This window comes from Phyllobates terribilis, unplaced genomic scaffold (assembly GCF_046119375.1).
Source record: "Phyllobates terribilis strain yellow unplaced genomic scaffold, ASM4611937v1 Scaffold_5__5_contigs__length_657084704, whole genome shotgun sequence".
Taxonomy (NCBI): Eukaryota; Metazoa; Chordata; class Amphibia; order Anura; family Dendrobatidae; genus Phyllobates; species Phyllobates terribilis.
Genome location: NW_027362765.1, coordinates 366,630,615 through 366,647,140, shown reverse-complemented (window position 1 = coordinate 366,647,140; position 16,526 = coordinate 366,630,615). Strand labels below are relative to the sequence as shown.

Below are 16,526 nucleotides of genomic sequence, written 5' to 3'. Positions count from 1 at the left end.
TTCAGGATTTATCAAGTGTCCTTGCCTTCAGGATTTACACATGTGCCCATTCCTTCAGTTTTTACACATGTGCCTGTGCCTACAGGATTTATACATGTGCCCGTGTCTTCACGATTTATCACGTGCCCGTGTCTTCATGATTTGCACATGTGCCAGTGCCTTCATGATTTACACATGTGCCAGTGCCTTCATGATTTACACATCTGCCAGTGCCTTCATGATTCATCACATGTGCCCGTGCCTGCAGGATTTATCACATGTGCCCGTGCCTTCACGATTTATCACATGTGCCCGTGCCTTCAGGATTTACCACATGGGCCCGTGCCTTCAGGATTTATCACATGTACCTGTGCTTTCAGGATTTATCACAAGTGCCCGTGCCTTAAGGATTTACACATATGTCCGTGCCTTCAGGATTTACACATGTGCCCGTGTCTACAGGATTTACACAGGTGTTCGTGCCTTCAGGATTTATCACATGTGTTCGTGTCTACAGGATTTATCACATGTGCCCATGTGTACAGGATTTATCACATCTACCTGTGCGTTCAGGATTTTTCAAGAGTCCTTGCCTTCAGGATTTACATATGTGGCCATGCCGTCAGGAGTTACATATCTGCCCTTTCCTTCAGGTTTTGCACAAGTGCCTGTGTCTTCAGGATTTACACATGTGCCTGTGCCTTCAGGATTTATCACATGTACCTGTGCCTTCAGGATTTATCACATGTACCTGTGCTTTCAGGATTTATCACTGGTACCCGTGCCTTCAGGATTTATCACATGGGCCCGTGCCTTCAGGATTTATCACAAGTGCCCGTGCCTTCAGGATTTATCACAAGTGCCCGTGCCTTCAGGATTTACACATATGCCCGTGCCTTCAGGATTTACACATGTGCCCGTGTCTACAGGATTTATCACATGTGCCCGGGCCTTCAAGATTTACACATGTGTTCGTGCCTTCAGGATTTACACAGGTGTTCGTGCCTTCAGGATTTATCACATGTGTTCGTGTCTACAGGGTTTATCACATGTGCCCATGTGTACAGGATTTATCACATCTGCCTGTGCTTTCAGGATGTTTCAAGAGTCCTTGCCTTCAGGATTTACATATGTGGCCATGCCGTCAGGAGTTACATATCTGCCCTTTCCTTCAGGTTTTGCACAAGTGCCTGTGTCTTCAGGATTTACACATGTGCCCGTGCCATCAGGATTTACACATGTGCCCATACCGTCAGGATTTACACATGTGCCCATACCGTCAGGATTTACACATGTGCCCGTGCCGTCAGGATTTACACATGTGCCCGTGCCGTCAGGATTTACACATGTGCCCGTGCCGTCAGGATTTACACATGTGCCCGTGCCGTCAGGATTTACACATGTGCCCGTGCCTTCAGGATTTACACATGTGCCCATGCCGTCAGGATTTACACATGTGCCCGTGCCTTCAAGTGTAAAGTTTAACTCCATCAATCAATTTTTGGTAATAGGGAGCCCCTTTCTTGAGGAAACTGCTTTCTTATGACGTACAGCTAAAGACTATATATTATATTCCCACATACATCTGAGCTGCGCCCCCCTATGTTCCCAATTCAGTTCCTCTTCTTTAAGGACGACATCTCCTGACACATGGGCGAGATGCTCCGCTCTGATACAAGTCTCTTCTTTCTTGTAATGAATGCCCTGAACGTCCATCACTTTATTGCTGCATCTGGTATTTTGTCTGGATGAGATCTCCCCACCGCTGCTTGATTTAGAGGGGATTTATCAGAGCAGATAGAAATAGGAGATGACCAGACATGGCGTTATTGTTGGATTTATGGACACTTGTGGAGCTCATGTTCTCGTTTTACTCTTCCTGCTGAGTAGTGCAGAGATTTATACCGCAGCGTTACATGTGGAGCATAGTCAGTGACTGGCCTGAATGATGGGACTGAGGCTCTGGAGCCATTCATCTCCAGAATCGGACAGTCTGTATCCCGACATATATCATAGATACAGTATATGCTAGTGATACTGTAATCCTCTGTCTCCAGCTTCTTCCTGCTTCTCCACTTGGCTGGTGGCTACTTCTTAATCATGCAGCTCCTGTAGCGCCCCCAGTAGGTAAATTAAAGATATAGCAGTTGGTCTATACTCAATAAAGGATTACGGACCTCAGTAGTCAGTGACCGCGACAGAAGTTTCCTCCCATTCGAGAGTTTAAGGAGGGGAAAGATTAGATGAGGCTCCACCGACCAACTTTGTTTGGCATGGCACTGCTATGTTGGCACTGTATTGCATTATTATTAGTGTTGAGCGAGTATGTTCTATCCGAGTATGCTCGGGCCGAGCACCGAGTATTTACAGCTGCTCGGTGATATGCTTGAATCGCTCCCGTGTGCATGATTTACAACTGTTTGACAGCTTTATTACATGTGAGGAATGTATAAGAAATAGATATTCCTCACATGTAATAAAACTGTCAAACAGTTGCAAATCATCACCGAGCAGCTGTAAATACTCGGAGCTCGGCCCGAGCATACTTGGCGAAAGGGTTAATAGAACATACTCGCTCAACACTAGTGATAAGGTTAAATTGTTCCCGTGTGCATGATTTGCAACTGTTTGACAGCTTTATTACATGTGAGGAATGTGTAAGAAATAGACATTCCTTACATGTATTAAAACTGTCAAACAGTTGTAAATCATGCACACGGGAGCGATTCAACCATATCACCGAGCAGCTGTAAATACTCGGAGCTCGGCCCGAGCATACTCGGACAGAACATACTCGCTCAACCCTAATTAATATGTCTGTAACTTATGTAAGTAATGCATCGTACTAGCAAGTATTTTCAGTTTACCACTAACAAATAGGCACTGCATGACGGTATTATATGTGCACTTTTGTAAAGGCTTTGTATAGCCGTAGTATTTGGGTACTGTATGAGACTTTTACTTAGTCACTTTTTCAAGCTTTTAAACTTTTTTTTATGTAACCATTATATGGAAATATTATGTGGGCACTGCATAGTACTATTATGTAGACATTATAAAAAGTAGTATGTCTGCACTGTACGGTACTACTATTATTTAGCTGTAGAACGTGGACAACGCATGGTAATATTATGTAGAAATTGTATAGTAGCAGTATGTGGCCACTGAGTTGTACTAGTAGGAAGGCATTTTATATAAGTATTATGGGAGCACTTTATGGTGCTACCATAGAGGCATAGTATAGCAGTCGTATGTGGATAATGTATGGTACTATTATTAGTAGTAGGTGGGCACTTTATGGGACTTTTACGTAGTCACTCTATAGAACCTTTACAGTATATGTAACCACTATATGGAAGTATTATGTGGTCACTTTATGGTACTAGTATGTATGCATTGTATATAAGTATTATGGGAGCACCGTACAACACTACTATGAAGGCACTGTATAACAGTAGTATTTAGGCAATATACACAAAACATTGGACTATTCTGAAGTAACCTTCTATGAGCCCTGACCTAAATCCTATTGAGCATCTTTGGAAAGAGCTGAAACATGCCGTCTGGAAAAGGCAACCTTCACACACAAGACAACTGGAGCAGTTTACTCATGAGGAGTGGCCAAAATAGCTGTCGAGAGGTGCAGAAGTCTCATTGACAGGTACAGGAATCGTTAGATTGCAGTGATTGCCTCAAAAGGTTCAACACAATATTTGGTTAAGAAGAACCATCATTTCTGCCCAGGCCAATTTCATTATTTTTTATTATTTTTTTCAAAATTCTGTGTAAGCAGAAAAGCAATGTCTGACTTTCATTTGTTCATTTTCATAGCTTTTTAATTTATTATTGCTTTTGTCGGATTCAACTTATTTCTGTGACCATTGTGTGTTTTTCTTTCATTAAACGAGGGGTACCAACAAATTTGACCACGTGTGTATGTGTACTGGTATGTAAACAGTGTTTAAAAATATTATCACCATATGGTACCTGTCAGGGAGATATTGAGGAATATTGAAAGTCTGACATAGATATTGGCCATTTCTCTCAGGCCATTTCTTCACCCCCTCCCTTATCCATCTTTTGAGAGCTGTCTCCATGAAAATATACAATATCTTCCTGCACATTATCACCCACAGCCAAAAGGCCTTACACAAACAAATGCCAGACAAGAGGTGTCACCAAACTTTGTTAAGATGAAGCCTCTTGTCCCTGGCACACGCAGGGGGGTAATTACTGGCAGGATTGCACTAATTTGCTTGTAACTGGGAAAGTTGCTTTCCCGAGCTTAACAAAGAAATCCCCAGACAATCCGACTACGAAACGAAATATGAAATATTGTAAGTTCCATGAGTCTGACAATAATGGGACCCATATTTCAAGTGACAGAAACAGACGAGGAATGCATACATAGTTTTTCATGTCAAATCAGAGAGCTGTAGCGCAAAAAGACCAGACTAGCAGACTGCAGCTATGCTATGTGTGGTCTCTACATGAAGGTAAAATCATAATAGAAAATATGATATCACTTTTGGGCTTCTGGGATCAACGAGCGATGAGTTATCCCAAAAAACAGGTTTTTAATACAAATCTGAAGGGTGGAGTCCAGCCCCTGTGATGTCATCACAGGGGGGTCTCTCCCTTCAGCATAAATTAGTTTGTTGAGGCTGAAGTTGTGTTCTTTGCCCGGGAGTATATATCTATCAGAGCGGAGGTCCCTGTTCGATAACAGTAAATGTAGCGTCTCCCCGCCACCTATATTGAATCATCGCAGCGGTCTTTATAGTGTAAGTTTCTCCTTTTATCCGGTTTTATTTGTGTAACTGCCTATGTATTTTAATGTCCCCTTTGTAACATCCTTGTATATATTTTTCCTTTACACTGCCTCACTTTTGGATTAAAAATAAAATTTAATAGTTCTGTTTCTTTTGTCCTGTAATTGTTCCCTCCCCTGAAGCCATATACGCTACCAAAATGCAGGCGTCCGCCCAGGCCTGTATATATTTCAAATCTGGAAGGTGGTGGCAGAGAGTATTAATAATTGGGCTATCGTGAATCTGACAGTGACAGTTTGGAGGGCGTAAACATGGATTCCAGGCTTTGGAATCCAGAGGTGTGACGCCATACGCTCACTGGTCGCTTGCCGATATCGACGTAGCGAGTAGTCTGGATGGCGTGCTCGAGATCCCGGACGAAATACTGACAGCATGGCGGCACGGTGAGATATCGCGTGATCTCCCAGGTGTCGCCGTCCTTGTGGGTGATCCCTGACATTACCTCTATGTAGGAAATGTATAGCACTAGTATGTTGGCACTGTATTGTACTAGTATGTATATATTGTATTATGGGAGCACTATATGGTACTTCTATTAGGCATTGTATAGCAGTAGTATGTATGCAATATATGATACTAGTATGTAGGCATAGTATAAAAGTATTAGGGTAGCACCATATGGTACATCTATGTAATCATTGTACAGCGGTAGCATGTTGGCACTATATTGTACTAGTATGTATATATCGTATATTAGTATTATGGGAGCCCTATACTTCTATGTAGACACAGTATAGCAGTAGTATGCAGACAATATATGCATCTATTTGATACAGTATAACACTATTATTTATGGTGGATTCTACACTTTCATTAGTAATTGATGAGTTTCTAGTAGTAAATATGAGAACTGGTGCAATAAATAGTATCTTTGGATGGCTCAGTGCTTGGCACTGTTGTCCTGCGGGGCTGCGGTTCTGGGCTACATCTTCTCTCCATCTCCTGTGTCTACTCACCACTCGAAGTCGGCCTCAGTGCAGACACAGGGCTCGGAGGACATGGCCCCGGCGTACCTCCCCTGCATGCATTTCCTTTCTGATCTTCGTTTCATGTAGGTTCTCTTCGCTCCCATGATACAGGCCTGACCCTGGAGGAGGAAATATAATGTCAGATTGGAAAACATCCATCTCATCATTTTGCCCGCACTGTATTGTTCCAACATGTTTCTAAGTTTTGGTGACGACATCTTGAACTCTATAAATAATAGATATAATCATTAGAGTCGTTATCGGGCCAAGGTGATAATTGCTGGCCTATATCTGTACTTAAGGGGGTTGTAAAGGATTGGAACCACATTGTGGCTTTCTTCCAAAAACAGCGCCACAGTTGTGCACAGGTTGTGAGTGGTATTGCAACTTAACCCCAGACTTGAGCTGCAGTACCAGACACAACCTGTGGATAGAAGTGGCACTAATAATATTATATAAGAAAATCACAATGCAGACATTAAAAAAAGAAACTCAAGTATTAGTGGTCTATGTACAATAGCAATATTACTAAAGTAACACTTCGAAGGGCTGAAAAAAAGAATTTAATATATTTTATAGGTGCTATTAAATCACTAAACTAGAGGGCGCTATTACTTCTTTGAAATGGCCTATGGAAGAGCACAAAAATAGTCACCAAGCCCCTTCATTGTGACTTCTTTTACCTTACAGTGGAGCAATGAGAAGTCACGTCAAAAATGTACTATCCGGACTCCTAGGACTAGTCCTATTTCTAAAGAGTCTGGTGGGCGAAGCTTACTTCTTTTTGGCCAGTTATAAACATTTCTTTATTGTGCCCTGACCCGTCCAGTTGGTTGCCTTTAACGCCACTGTTGATCGGTTTTCTTTTACCCAGGGCAAAGGTTTATTTTTTTCATGCCCCAGTTTGAGAAAACTCCCCCGGAAGACCCCCACAACTACACCCCCATCTATAAAAGCTAAGCAGTATGCTGTGTAGTCTGAGAATGAAACCCTGAGCGTCTTCTGATGGACAGGTGATGTCCTTGTTTTTAAGTTCACCCATTCATTAGATGAGTTAATCAGATGGAGCATGATTTATTGCAGCATTGGAGGCTGCGTTGTTTATATACCGACAGTAAATCACGCCGGCAGCCACTGATCAGGACGCCATAGTTCACAGTTTTACCAGCCGTGCAATAATGGACTTCAGCTTGGTGCAATAATTCTTGCAGGATCTGAATTGCCACCAGCCTCATATTTCCTCCTCGTCCTTTCCAGAAGGAATTTGTCTTTGAAATTACCGTGATCTCTGTGTAGGGCTGATTTACGCCCCATAGTCTCCCCCCCGACTATCCAGGAAAAGCCACAATATCCGCAGTCTCATCTCACTTGTTTTGGCCTTTTAAAAACTGTAAATAACTTTCAACTCTTCTTTTTTAATAGTTGAGGTTAACAAGACAGGCGATCCGGGCACCGCCGAGCCCCCGGTGAGTTAGACACAATTTTACATGTAAAAGTTTCCCATTAAAAAATCTTCAAAATGTGACATGAATCCACTTTGTTATTTATAAGACGCGGCTCCAATCCATCAATGCCAGCCGGTACAATATTCGGTCTGACGCTAGCCTCTGGCAGCTGACAACTCGCAATCAAACGCTGACAAGTCCTGCTCCTCTTCAGCATGTTCATGTCAGCGATTGCTAGAGTGAACACGAGGCAAAAATAGGACACGAGGGAGAAGAAAAATAATCTTCTCCCGGCTTCCATGAAGAGATACAAAATACAATAATCAGAGTGAATGTTGGGAGCTGAGATGTCACAACGGTAAAGCCTAAAATCTGCCGCAATCAACAGCCTCGACAAGGGCACAAACTTTTTGGACTTTTCCACTGACCGCACAATAGAACGCACTAAGCGTAATCAAAGGGAACCCAATTGGTTTACATAGCGATGACTCGTAGGTTTAGTATCTTTATAACTCAGTTATGCAAGTGCTAACAAATATTTTTATGTTTTTTTGTTTTTGCTTTTTTTTCCCCCCTCTTGTTATTGCTTTTATAGAGTCATAAAGAACGATCGTTTGGGCGCTCGTTGTACTGGTTACAATCCTGAGACATAAAATGAAATGGGAAAGAAGGTAAAAAACCAGTGCTTGCTGGATTTTATCGTCTGCGGAAAGTTGAGAATTGGTGCAGGGCAATAATAATGATGGGTTTAACATTTTGGAAGATAAAAGTGAATGAAGGCTGTCCCAAGAAGGCTCAAAACGGTGCGTACAAGTGCTGCAACGGCACGTACAAGTGCTGGATTGGCTTTGTTCATGTAATGTATGTAACTACTTTGAGGGGTCCTTGGTCTTTTTGTTACTTTTTTATGATAATAATGCAAAATTACTTTTGCCGTCAAAAGTACAATGGCATTGATGAAACCCAGATGAACTACATTAAAGTCAATAGGATCTATTGAGGTTCAATGGTATCCATTAGAAAGTGAATTTGGCATCAATACCACGGTGCAAGTTGTGTTCTTGTCTTGTGTATCAAGATAAAAGAGAATGCCCCATGTGTACAGTAAAATTATCATGCAGTGTTACTTCTGAGTATAAGTGATAAATAGAGAGCATAAAAAGTTACCACACTGAGCTGCTGTGTGAAATCCTAAGTCATGTGGAGTATAGTGTTAGTATTGGCACATCTGTCCAGGACCATTTGAAGTTTACTGTGCATTTTGAGTTATTTTGTTGTACTTTATTTTTGGAAATATCTGAGTTAGGATACAAGTCACAGTTTCACAGCATTAGGTTCCTATTTCATTTTGAAAAATATGAGCATAGTCTGCCCGGTGGTGAACCATTGTAAGTCAATGGTACCGGATAAAACATTAGAATCCATCGCACTCATCATGGACCCTAAATAAACGTAAACATGACCTTGGTCATCACTAGGGATGAGTACACCCGTGGATGAATTCAAGTTTGGTCGAACGCGAACAAAAAGTTTAGATACCAGAACTCTACCCGATCTTGAACAAGAACTCTCTCTCTCTCCGGGAGAAGTCCGTGTTCGGAGTTCAGCATTGGACACTAGATGTCTGGTACGAACCCCGAACTTCATAGTTCGGGTACACACATCTCTAGTCATTAATCATCTGTTGCATCAGGCAATGGATAAAAATGTTTAAAATACTGACTCAGCTTGTGACAAGTGATCATGGATCGCATCATTTTTCCATCCAATGTCCAAGTTACTTTATAAATGGATTGAAAATTGTTACTTTTTCCAACTATCAACATCAAAGGTAAAATAATAAGACGGACAATATAACAGCAGTCGTCACTGTCACCGGCCATAAAATTTTATTTCTATGGTTGAAAGAGGGATTAAAATGGGGTTTCCGCCCTACTACAAATATCACAGACACTTTTAATGTGAACCCCCATTGCTACCTGTTGAACTGATGAGGACTGTGCTGAGGACATATTGATAATATGATATGTTATACAGATGAAATTCATCCCTCAGGACCATGTCAGAGGTCTCTCACCCAGCCAACCAGTTCTCCTGATTTGCACTGATTAGGAGCAAAATCCCCCAAATATGTGTCTGCAAATGTAGTTTCTGGTTTGGCTTCTTATCATAAGTCATGTGGCAAGGCAGTTTAACAAGTCAAAATTTACTTTTAGGACTGCTACTTCCAATAGCTGGAACAAGAGTTCCTGTCCTATTCGTCTTTGAAGAGGCCATTTCCATGTTGTCACAATGTAACGCAAAGAATATAATATGCCATATATATATCTTTATGCTCTGACAACTGTGCAACAGATCCACTAAAGTGACAAGCGTGATGCCAGTGATTAATGCTGCTGTGTATAAATATGGTTGAAAATGCCCCATGTGTAACATGCCCAGGCAGTGGTCCACTGAGCAGCATGAGTGATGGATACAGGGCATAAAGAGTTACCACACTGAGCTGCTGTGTTAAATGCTCAGTCATGGGTAGTGTATTGTTAGTATTAGCATATTTGCCCAAAACCACTTGAAGTTTACAGACACCTAGATAGTAATTTAGCAAGTAAAGAGGTGAGCAACACTTGTCAATTGGTGTACCACCTCAAATAATTACTTGGGGCTCTATAGGAGCCTGTAACAAGCTTTCTGCACAGCAGAGGTTGTAGTCTGCCCAGGAGGAAGAGATAAGCCCCATTACAAACAGAGGGAGAGGATTGACACCACAAATGGAGGCTTGTACCTCTGTATAAAGAGTAAATCAACCGACAGATAGAAGCTAGCCACTATACAAGTGAAGATAAAGTACAGCATAGGGGAGCATAGATGCTTACTCCTAAGATTTGCCACATAAGAGCCTAAAACCTGAGTGAAAAGAGAATTAGCTCATCACTGACACGCCCCACTTTTCAGTTTTTCATTTTTTTAAAAAGTTTAAAATATCAAATAAATTTCGTTCCACTTCACGATTGTGTCCCACTTGTTGTTGATTCTTCCCCCAAAAAATTAGAATTTTATATGTTTATGTTTGAAGCCAGAAATGTGGGAAATGGTAGAAAAGTTGAAGGGGGCCAAATACTTTCACAATGCACTGTACTTTTGTGTATTTTTTTATAATGGGGTAATGTAGGAAATACAGTAAGCAATTCCACCATTTTTATGGTGTTTACTGCAAATCTTATTTGTCCCACATACAGTGAAGAAAATAAGTATTTGATTCTCTGCCGATTTTGAAAGTTTTCCCACCTACAAAGAATGGAGAGATGTGTAATTTTTATCGTCGGTCACTTCACCTCTGAGAGACAGAATCTAAAATAAAATCCAGGAAATCCCATTGTATGATTTTTACATAATTAATTTGCATTTTATTGCATGAAATAAGTATTTGATACAGTAGAAAAACAGAACTTCATATTTGGTCCTGAAACCTTTGCTTGCAGTTACAGAGGTCAGACGTTTCCTGCAGTTCCTGAGCAGGTTTGCACACACCGCTGGAGGGATTTTAGCCCACTCCTCCATACAGATCTTCTCCAGATCTTTCAGGTTTCGGGGCTGTCATTGGACAACATTGAGCTTCATCTCCTTCCAAAGATTTTTTATTTTGGGGTCAGGTCTGGAAACTGGCTAGGCTACACCAGGACCTTGAAATGCTTCTTACGGAGCCACTCCTTAGTTGACTCGGCTGTGTGTTTTGGGTCATTGTCATGCTGGAATACCCAGCCACAACCAATCTTCAATGCTCTTTTTGAGGGAAGGAGATTGTTGGCCAAAATCTCGTGATACATGACCCCATCCATCCTCCCTTAAATATGGTGCAATCGTCCTCTCCCCTTTGCAGAAAAGCACCCTCAAAGTATGATGTTTTCACCACCATGCTTCATGGTTGGGATGGTGTCCTTAGGGTTGTATTTGTCCTTTTTCTTCCTCTAAACACGTCGAGTGGAGATGATACCAAAAAGTTCTATTTAGGTCTCATCTGACTGCATGAATTTCTCCCGTGCCTCCTCTGGATCATCCAGATGGTCATTGGTGAACTTCAAAAGAGCTTGTGGACATGTGCTGGCGTGAGCAGGGGGACCTTACGTGCCCTGCAGGATTTTAATTCATGTCGGCGTAGTGTGCTACTAACAGTCATTTTTGAGACTGTGGTCCCAGCTCTCCTCAGGTGATTGACCAGGTCCTCCCATTTAGTTCTGGACTGATTCCTGACCTTTCTCAGGATCATCCTTACCCCACGAGGCGAGATCTTGCATGGAGCCCCAAACCGAGAAAGACTAAGAGTCATCTTGTGTTTCTTCCATTTTCTAATAATTGTGCTTACAGTTGTTGCCTTCTCACCAAGCTGCTTGCCTATTGTCCTGTAGCCCATCCCAGCCTTCTGCAGGTCTACAATTTTGTCCCTGGTGTCCTTAGACAGCTCTTTGGTCTTGGCCATGGTGGAGAGGTTGGAGTGTGATTGATTGAGTGTGTGGACAAGTATCTTTTATAAAGGTAACGAGTTCAAACAGGTGCATTTAATACAGGTAACGAGTGCCGAGTAGGAGGGCTTCTTAAAGAAAAACTAACAGGTTTGTGAGAGACAGAATTCTTGCTGGTTGGTCGGTGATCAAATACTTATTTCATGCAATAAAATGCAATTTAATTATGTAAAAATCATATGATTTTCTGGATTTTATTGTTAGACTCTCACAGGTGAAGTATACCTACGAGAAAAATTGTAGACCTCTCCATTCTTTGTGGGTGGGAAAAGTTGCAAAATCGGCAGTGGATCAAATACTTATTTCCCCCACTGTATATTATACAGGTCATTACAGCTAGGGGAGAGATTTAGAATTTAGTCCACATTTTCCTAGAGAGGGGACTTATTCTTTAAATCAGGACACAATGCAAACTATTTACCAGGATGGATTTCCTTTTTTTTTCTGTCTTTTTATACATTATTATAAAATGTTTTATTTAAAAATTGCTTTTATTGTATTTTTTTTCATTTTGAAAACACACATTTTTAAAACTATTAAAGGATTATTCTTATCTCAGTCTTTTATTGCTAAGATCTCCTGGAATAAATCCATCCAGCTCCGACCACTTCAGGTGCAGAAAATATTGCTGCATTCTTTCAGAAAAAGCCCCAACACCTGACCATGGGTTTTGCATAGTATTGCAATTCAACTCCATTCACTCTAATGGTCAGGAGTTTATGTAATTTTGAAAGAAGTTTTTCTAATCCCAGACAACTTTTTTAAGTTTCATAACTTTATTTCTTTATAATTAAGGAATCAACTTTTTTTTTTTATTAACTTTTTAGGAAGGAAACAACTTTTTTTTTATTAATATTTATTCATTTTACTTTGTTTTAAAAAAAAATTAAAGGAACAAATCGATCTTTTTTTTTCATTTTTACCATTCACTAATTATTTGCTCACTTTAATACAATTCTGGAGATACCAAATATATTCAGTTTGTTTGCTTCCTACTTGTACAAAATATTAATACGTTTATTGGGCTACACTACAAGCGCTATAACTTTTTTTTATGTTCCCGTCGATCTAGCCGTATGAGGGCTTGATTTTTACAGGATGCATCAGATTTTTTTTATGAAATTATTTTTTTTAATAACATATAGATTATTGTGTAATTTTTTATTTTATTTCTGGGGAACAAAAAGTAATTCAGTTTATTTTTGCATTTTTATGTCATTGGTGATTTGACTTTACTTTACTGGTTTTACAAAATAAAAACACTTTTTGTGGGTTTATGTCACAAATAGGTACACACGGAGCTGATATTCCATGGATTTTTCAGCTGAGGATTTGTGTGCAGAAAATAGTAGCGACATCGTGGATATCGCAGCGTGAGTTGATGGACTGTGAATATGAAATCTGCAGCATGTCAATTTACACTATGGATTTCCATTGCAAATTTTACCTTTTGTAATATGAAGAATACAAGCTGCAATCAATCCACAGAATTTAATCAGGTACAGTAAATCCTCAGCAGATACATCTTGCATGCACATTCCCTGACTGTTTTTTTATTTTTATCAAATAAATGATAACAAATTTTAAGTTTAATCAAACTTTATGTATTAATTTCACATTGCAATTATGAGATTGTTTCCATAATGTTTGGTATACTAAGAAAATAATAAAAATTATACCCATATATACAGTAGAGACCAAAAGTTTGGACACACCTTCTCATTTAAAGATTTTTCTGTATTTTCATGACTATGAAAATTGTACATTCACACTGAAGGCATCAAAACTATGAATTACCACATGTGGAATTATATACTTAACAAAAAAGTGTGAAACAACTTTGCAGTTTCTTTGTAGCGCTTGATGGTTTTTGCAACTGCACTTGGGGACACTTTGAAAGTTTTCCCAATTTTTCAGACTGACTGACCTTCATTTCTTAAAGTAATGATGGCCACTCGTTTTTCTTTACTTAGCTGCTTTTTTCTTGCCATAATACAAATTCTAACAGTCTATTCAGTAGGACTATCAGCTGTGTATCCACCAGACTTCTACACAACACAACTGATGGTCCCAACCCCATTTATAAGGCAAGAAATCCCACTTATTAAACCTGACAGGGCACACCTGTGAAGTGAAGACCATTTCCAGTGACTACCTCTTGAAGCTCATCAAGAGAATGCCAAGAGTGTGCAAAGCAGTCATCAAAGCAAAAGGTGGCTACTTTGAAGAACCTAGAATATAAGACATATTTTCAGTTGTTTCACACTTTTTTGTTAAGTATATAATTCCACATGTGTTAATTTATAGTTTTGATGCCTTCAGTGTGAATGTACAATTTTCATAGTCATGAAAATACAGAAAAATCTTTAAATGAGAAGGTGTGTCCAAACTTTTGGTCTCTACTGTATATATATATATATATATATATATATATATATATATATATACACAATGGGGGGGGGAAGTATTTAGTCAGCCACCAATTGTGCATGTTCTCCCACTTGCAACGATGAGTCAGTGTTGCCCAGCGACAGCCCCAAAACATCACTGCTGTAGAGGAGACCGGCATGGAGGAATGGGCCGACATACCAGCCACAGTGTGCGCCAACCTGGTGAAGACTTACAGAAAACGTTTCACCTCTGTCATTGCCAACTAAGGATATATAACAAATATTGAGATGAACTTTTGTAATTGACCAAATAATTATTTTCCACTAAAATTTGAAAAATATTTCTTTCCAAATCAGACAATGTGATTTTCAGGATTTGTTTTCTCATTTTGTCTCATAGTTGAGGTTGACCTATGATGTCAATTACAGGCCTCTATCGACTTTAATTGGGAGAACTTGCACAATTGGTGACTGACTAAATACTTTTTTTCCCCACTGTATATATATATATATATATATATATTTATATATATAGTTTTTGGGTTTTTCTTGCATGGGCATCCGTATGTAATGGATGGAAGACAGATGGCAACCGTCCGAGGCATCTGAAGAGGGTGACCATAAACTTTTCAACTGCAAACTGCATGGCCCACTGCATGTTAACTTGTTGTTGGCTATGGTCATCATCCTGGAAAATCCCTTTAAGAGAACTGTTCTCCTAAGAATTCTTCCTGATGCCCCCATAAACATGCATGCTCATCTCAGCCGAGCGAGCCTGTTTTCTCATTGGTGGAGAGGTGAGTCTATCTGGCTACAAATGGCCTTTTTATTACTTGTCAGCCCACAGAACCCTTATAATGAATACCCCCCATACCGATAACTGTGAATTAGGAAATAAACTGCAGGGATCAGAGTTTTCTCTGATCCTCGCTTCGCGGAGTGGTTGTCAATCACAGCTGATGATCACAAATCAGCAGGAATCGCTTCTCCATTACCGGTTCAGTACATTATCCTGTTTACTTTCCACATCACAATCCTATAGGATCTTTTGCTAACCCCCGTAACTACAGCTGAAGACCCTAATCGGAGTGTTTTAATCTTCTGCCTCCTCCGGGAATCCTCCTGTAGGGTTCTTATTTCTCATCATGACACATTTGCTTTATTCCCCTGGATTCCTTCTCTCCGGCGACACTTCTACTTCCCCGGAGGATTGGTGGAGACTCCGGCACCAGTAATGCTGGTAGTTAGAGTGGACGAGGGGAAAGAATGGAGGATAATTAGACTATTACACTATTAGAATGATGAAGACTCAACGCACTGGAGGCAGCGAGAGATGAAATTGTTTTAAGCCACAAAAATCACAATTACTGTGTTTTGCGGACTATAAAACACAGTTTTTGGGAAAAAATGATATTGTCAAAATTATTGACTTTTAGGATTGCGACTTTCTTGTAGGGGGCACTAGAGGTCTAGTTCTCTTCCTCTCTGAAGAGATAATTATCAAAATGAATACTTTACAGTCACATTGTCCTTTCTCCTGGCACTGATCTGAATGATCACTGAAGGGCAGGAGGGGAAGATGGAGAGGAAGTGCACATTGTGTTCAGATTCCTGGTTTATTAAGAAATCCCCCCAGGTATAAACCTTACATTTACTCTAGACCACCAGGGATAACTACCCAAAGCTACCAAGAATAAACCCCGCATTTACACAAATAATAAACTCTTTAATATGCCCAATCCAAACACCTCCTTAAAATGTCCAAAATCATTCCTCGAAACAGAGGAATGGAAGCATGTGACCCACAGAAGCAGGAGGATCGAGAGGCAGTCAGCACCCATACTGCTCAGGAACCAGTACCAGGCTCTCACGCAGGAGAACCATGAAGAAATACAGCAAAATAAGACTTTGCCAGCAAAGAATAACCTTGTAAGCCCTCAGAATCCTCCTGGATGGAGAAAGAAGAATGTTGTGAAGAAAAAACGGAGAGTGGTGGTCATGGGGGATTCCCTGTTAAGAGGAACAGAGGCCGCTATCTGCAGACCAGACATAACCTCAAGAGAAATGTGCTGTCTTCCAGGAGCAAAAATTAAAGATGTGTCTGACAGGATATCAAGACTCTTCAGACCTACAGATCACTACCCATTCCTGCTAATACATGTGGGGACAAATGACACCGCAAGAAAGGACCTGGAAACCATCTGCAGTGACTTTGAAGACTTAGGCAAAAAAGTGAAAGAATTGGGAGCGCAGGTGGTCTTCTCATCCATCCTCCCAGTGGATGGCCATGGAACAATGAGGTGGAATAAGATTCTACAGGTGAACAACTGGCTACGTCGATGGTGCCGTCAACAAGGATTTGGATTTCTGGATCACGGAATGAATTACCTATACG

At 40.4% G+C, this 16,526-nt stretch overlaps 1 protein-coding gene across 3 annotated transcripts in view; it reads right to left on the bottom strand.

Moving 5' to 3' along the window:
- The window catches only part of SORCS1 (sortilin related VPS10 domain containing receptor 1), a 951,041-nt gene that overhangs the window by 113,046 nt on the left and 821,469 nt on the right, over positions 1–16,526 (bottom strand). For all 3 annotated transcript variants that reach the window (XM_073684756.1, XM_073684757.1, XM_073684758.1), the window contains exon 16: positions 5,768–5,898. In XM_073684756.1, the coding sequence (XP_073540857.1) occupies positions 5,768–5,898 (131 nt within the window). The remainder of the gene's footprint in view (positions 1–5,767; positions 5,899–16,526) is intronic.